The sequence below is a fragment of the Apium graveolens genome, chromosome 4 (genome assembly GCF_009905375.1).
Source record: "Apium graveolens cultivar Ventura chromosome 4, ASM990537v1, whole genome shotgun sequence".
NCBI classification, from domain to species: Eukaryota; Viridiplantae; Streptophyta; class Magnoliopsida; order Apiales; family Apiaceae; genus Apium; species Apium graveolens.
In genome coordinates, this window is record NC_133650.1 from 229,666,126 (window position 1) to 229,672,382 (window position 6,257).

The 6,257-nt window shown below is 30.7% G+C and overlaps 1 protein-coding gene across 1 annotated transcript; it reads right to left on the reverse strand.

The window, feature by feature from the left end:
* Window positions 1-1,358: 1,358 nt before the first annotated feature.
* On the reverse strand, window positions 1,359-1,886 carry LOC141719403 (uncharacterized). Its single transcript, XM_074521781.1, has one exon. It carries the CDS (start codon window positions 1,884-1,886, stop codon window positions 1,359-1,361), a length of 528 nt encoding a protein of 175 aa, XP_074377882.1.
* Between the last annotated feature and the right edge of the window lie 4,371 nt (window positions 1,887-6,257).

The following is a 6,257-nucleotide window of genomic DNA, read 5'->3' on the forward strand; positions in this document are numbered from 1 at the left end:
AGACTAATTTCTTTTGCCCAAGCGTCTATGAGCTCTTTCCTATTTGGCTTTCCGTCAATATTTGAGATATTATTACCAAAAATATTAGAATTTCCTTTAGCCTCAGAATTATTAAAAGGATAGAAATTACATTTCCTTTTTCTACTTCCTTCAGGTTTCTTTGTACCTGATGTTTCTCCTGATTCTCTTTTTGGTGAAGGAGGTGCTGAAGTTTGATGACTGTTCATCCAGAGGTTTTCTATTTCCTCATCATCAGAACTATCAACTTCTGTTTCTTGAAGGTCTTCCTGTTCTTCAGAACTGAAACTTTCAATTATGTTAAGAATGTTGCAATCATTAAAACCAAATAAAGATTTTAATTCATTACTGTCTTCTATTTCTTTGTTGGCTTTAGATTCATCATCTAACTCCATTAACCTGATTGCTTGTTCGAGGACTTTATAGTTGTCATCGTTAACCTGCAATTCTTCTTCTATGTTATCCCAGAAGAATTTTTCTATTATTTTTATGTAATTCATGTTGATTTCTTATCAACACCGAATGGCCACATCAGACTGCCAGGATTTTTTCCAGTTCCTAGCTCTTCGTTACCGATACTATAATTGGGATAACTATATTTCCAGATCCTTGATTTGTGCTCTGGATCTTCATCTGTTATGATGATTTCTTTTCCTTTATGCTGCCTTTCTTTGAGAGTTTCAAGGATTTCATGATTGCAAGGACATTCTTGAATTGTTGCTTTCAATTCAGTAATGATCTTTGCTGCTGTTGCCTCAATGTTATCTGTAACATGATTAGCATGCTGAATTTTAAGCAACCTAAGGATTTCTCCTATTTGTGGCTTAATATTTTTATCGAAATCCTCTAGTAATTCCTTAATGCTCATCCTAAGATTTTCTTAAGGTATTTTATGATTTCATTGAACTTGAAGTCAATAACTTCATTATCACACTTAGTGTTTCTATGCTGTGATAACTGAACTTCTAATTTTTCAATATTAGCGTTCTGTTTTACTAAGAGCTTTTTTATGTCTCTCAGAATTTCTATTTCCACATTACTCCCCCCTCTCAAAGAAGTAGAATATTTGTTGAAGATACTAGGTAATTTTGAAAAATTTTCACTGGGATCTTTACTTAGTCCGAAGTAGGACAGTAAGTTGTAGATTCCTAGTAAACATCTTCCTGTAATCTGGTTAAGATTATTCGTTGAAGAAACAATAGTGTTAAGGCTATTACTGCCTACTACATTACTGAAGACGTACTTCCTTGGTTCAAGGTCTATCCCTTCATTTAATTTCTTAAACTCTAGAAATTTTCCTTTTTTATAAATATGTGGGTGCATATTAGTATTTAGAACGACTACAGATGATCCAGTTTCTGACATAAATCATCAACTCTTCTGGACATGCTGTGAAGTAATTCTTTATTAGAGGTATTAGAAGATTCACCAACCTCTAAGGTTCTTCCTCTAAAACTCATTCTAGGTTTTTGTCCTAGAATTGGCTTATTCTTTGCAATATCAATTGCCCAAGAATTATCTAAAGGACTGATATATGAAAATTGCTTTTCTTCTACAGATCCTATTTCTGAGAATACATCGTCCAATTCAATATATTCATTTTTCTTATAGTCGATGCTATGATGACTATTGGTTAAAGCATAAGCAATAACATAAGTTAAGCTAAATACTTTATCACCTGCATTCATCAGATTATGTCTCTCAAAGTCATGCACAAAAGATAATATCTGATCAATATTTTTAGTTTCCAAACTAAAACCAAATTTAGGATAGACAGTAAACATGAATTTTTGGTATGCTAAATTACCTCTAGCAGCACCTAAAATACAATCTCTTCGGTCATTGATTCTATTATCTATTAAAGCCATTTTAATAGGAGAATCTATTCCTTCTTGAAATTTTGCTTTAAGCTAAAATTTTATAGCACCTAAGTGAACTACACTGATAGTAGATCTTATCTTAGAGTCTATTTTCAACAAATTTTTGCTTATCTCTTCCTTAGTGATTAAAGGCAGATAAACTAAACCTGTAGTATCTTTTATATCTACAGGCATTTCTTTGGTAGAGATATAATAGAAGATATGGTTTTTCCTTTTAAAACAATTTAACATAGGAATGTTAAATATTTTTTCTTTTCTTAGATCGATTCTGCTTCTTTTGATTTTAGAAAGAATTTCTTGCTTTATCAAAAAGCTTGCTTGAAAACCTTTTTCATTCTCTGAAAACTCGATTTCCAAATTGTTTTCATCTTGAGTTTCCTCAAGAAGTTTTTCTGTTAAAAACTCATTTACAGATTCTTAATAAGATCATAACTGAGAATTCTTTTAAGAGAAGATATCTCTGTTTTTATTTGCATAAAATGTCTATTATAGAATCGAACTTGTTCAGTTTTAAATTATTCTAGATCCCAGATAAGAAATCTAATCTTTCTATTGTCTTTGTTACTAACAATCTTTCTAGAAACCTGTAAAAGGTGTTCTGAGTATTGAAGGTTATTCATGGAAATCATGGCATTTCCAGATATATTTACTAACCACGTATGATTATTGTTACTCATGAAATGAGAAGATTTAAAAAGATTTAACACTTATTAAAAATGCAGAGTTCTAAGCATTTGTATTTGAAGTAAGGTTCAATAATATAATACCTAATTTTGACATACCTAAGTCTTTGTAAGATATGATCCGAGAATTTATTCAATTCTGTAGTTATCCTGATGTTGATTACTCCAAGGATGCACCTGCTTCTTCCCTCAACGGACACCTGCCTAAACGGTACTTCACTATGGCTTACTCCCTCCAGGATATAATCAAACCTTGATACTGAAGAATTAAATAAACAACAAGGCTCTAATACCAAAACGCGGAACACTTCATAAGTATTGTCAAAGTAGGCGAATATTATTTATTTCTTAAACCCTTACATATTACATAGCTTAAAATCCCGTTGGGGTTACTACTCACAATACATTACAGGTTCTCTCTTGAATTAAGAAAGTGTCTTCGTTGTAAGAATACAAGATCATCTTCCCTAAAACTTAGCTCTCCTTTTATAGAGTAAGGAAGAGATTCTATTACAAGACTAGTCGTCTTCTAATAATTCATAAAGTAGATGCTATCTGCTTTCCATAAAGTAGATGTTATCTACTTTCCATAAAGTAGATGCCTTCTGATTTCCATAAAGTAGATGCCTTCTGCTTTTCATAAAGTAGATTCCTTCTACTTTTCATAAAGTAGAATGCATGAAGAAGGAATTCTATGAAGAATAGAATACTTGGAAGAAAAGATAACTAATTGATATATTTTAGGATGCAGAATTATATTCGATATCAATTAGAAGATTATCTTGTAACTGTGTAGTATATAAACACAGACATAGGGTTTACACTATAAGTGTTATCATTATCGAAATTATTATTCATTGTAACCCTAGCAGCTCTCGTGATAATTTGTTCATCACTGAGAGTGGACAGTTCCATATTGTAACAGAGTTTATTGTGTTGAATAAAATTTATGTTCTGTTACTTGTGTTCTTTAATTCGATTTGATTGTAGTAAACACTGTATTCAACCCCCTTCTACAGTGTGTGTGACCTAACAATTTATTCATTTAATTAATCGTTTAATTCATTTAATCAATTAATTTTATTTATAAATAGTTGAATGAAGCGTAATTATTTATAATTAATCCAAATAATATTCTAAAATAAATTTGAGCTTTTAAAATTATATAATTTAAAATTCAATTAATATTAACATTAATTGAATTAATTTTAATTTATTCATAATAAATAGACCGTTCTTCCGTTTAATACGAAACGAACGCGTCTAGACTCAGAAAAATATTCTGCTTTTATTAAAAATACTTTCGAGATATAAAATCTTTCGTTTCGAAAGGTCGCTTGATTTTGTAAACATTTCTAAGTCGCGTAACTATCAAAGAGTTGTATTTTAACTCGATTTCAGTTTTAAATGTACTGAGTCGAATGTTGTAATAAACTGAGTTATATGTTATATAAATTATGTGATGCGTGGAATAGGTGTTTACATGTTATATGAATTATGTGTTGATAAGAGTTTCAAAAAAACTGATTCAGTCGTATCTTTTGATCTGTAATTCGGATTCAGACGAAGCGAAAAGTGATTAAAAGCTTATATTGTCTATTTTAATATTTTGTAATAAAATGATTGAGTCGGAAATGTGAGTACATGTCATTGGATATGTATAATGTGATTCTATATGATTTGATTATGTATTAATTCACAATTATGTGAAGTATATGTTAATCTCTTGTGTTAAGAACATGATAAGTGATTTAAGTAACATAATGTCGTGTCCATATTGATATTGGAATTCAGTTTGATTGATTGATTGTTGATTGAAATAGAATTACAGAGGGATAGTCTAGTAAATAGACGAGAAAATGTTAGATTTTTTATATGATATGTACTCGTATTGATTTATAGAATATTGTGTTTAAAATGGTTTGACTGTAAAATAGAGTCAAAGTATGATTATGTGTAACTGATAATTAGTAAGTCAGAAAGGTTATACAGGTTGACTTGTGATTATGTGTTAAATGTTTATCGGTATACGTGATATGTATATGCGAAGGGTTATGGATACGGGGTTTGATAGTTATAAGTTAAAGTCGGTAGACTGTTTAGTGATTATAGTATTGTCTTATTCTCGTAAAGGATCTGGACGAGATTTGCAATGTCGACGTCGTATAGAAGGTTAAATGATGTCGCAAAGCGAATAAGGATCAAGTCGAGAAAGCAACGATGTATTATAAATAGACGATAGTCGGAGGTTATCGGGGAGTTGATATTCGGGGAGTTGATATGCATAGATTGTGAAATATGAAGCATGAGACTGAGCTGTGAGTTGAGAATTCAATTTAAGGAAAGTTTCCTAATTCCTTTCTCATAAATGTATTGTGATGTTTCTTTCAAAATTATGGTATCATGTTTATACAATAAACTACATCTGGTAAACCTTTACTTCTGAAAATGAAACTCATGATTCCTTTCTACCTTCAAGTTCTGAAAAGCCAAACATCTTATCATATCCTATGAACACATACCCTACGATACGATACCACTTCAAAATCATCAGATACCTTTCATTCAACAATTACACACCCCTGAATACTTGATTTCATTTCATGAATACCAAACCTTTGTTATTACAAGGTTGAAATTCTTGTCACATATGATTTGATTATCGACTGCAAATGATGTTTTAGTTAAATATTTTTACAACTGTTGATTATAATTCAGTTTATGAATATGAATGTTTTATTTGAATTGAATTATTAGAATTGGACTGTTTTTATAAAATATGTGGACCAAATTTGTGTTCAATTATAGGCCAAAGTGTGTCTTGGATCCAGTATAGAGAACACGGTTGTGTGCCATGTTCGGGGTTAGTGCGTGACTGCTCAGCATCCTAACCTTTGGTTTTAGTTAAAATGAGATAAGTCCAGTTCTATAATTCTTTCAAAATATTAAATTCTCCTAGTTTTTAATTGACTCAAAGATTGATGAATCTTTTTGTTTACTACCCTGAGTTTATGAATTTTTGATAAATTATTCCAGATCGTTATTGTCATTGGTACTTGCTGAGCATTATTGATCACCCTTGCTTTTCTTATAACCATTTCAGAAAGGCTTAAAGATGAGTTGCTCGAATTCGATAGCATTTAAGGATAAGGCTGTGCGAAGAGTATGAGTGGTAAAGTTATCCAGAGGTCAAAGAAGGTATCTAGAGAAATTGATCAAGAAGGTTCGAGTTAGAGTTATTTATTGAGATTCATTTATAAATCAGGTTTGTAAATAAAGTAGTAGTGATTCTTCTTATCGAAGATGACTTGATGTTGTAAAAGATATTGTTTATTAATAATAGTGGTTGATTCTAATTTCAATGATGTAACCTGTATGTGATCCTGTTTTTAGGGGGTTAAACTGTTTCCATTTAAATTCTTTTCAAATGTTCAGGTTTTTAAATTCTTTGGTTTTTATTTTCTTTTCAAAAATACATTTTTTCAAAAGTATTTTAAAATATGGTTTTCATGTGATAATGTCAAATTCTGACCCCCGGATTTGAGGGACGTCACAGTAACCCTTTACAACCAATTCCCTATCTTCTCCATACACCAAAACTAAATCTTTAGTCCTCTTTAAGTATTTAAGAATATTTTGGCAACTATCCAGTAACCCTCACCTGGATTAGACTTGT

Bases quoted from the DNA above. Each gene is read 5' to 3' on its own strand.
- LOC141719403 (XM_074521781.1), bottom strand. From the start codon at position 1,886: ATGGCTTTAATAGATAATAGAATCAATGACCGAAGAGATTGTATTTTA.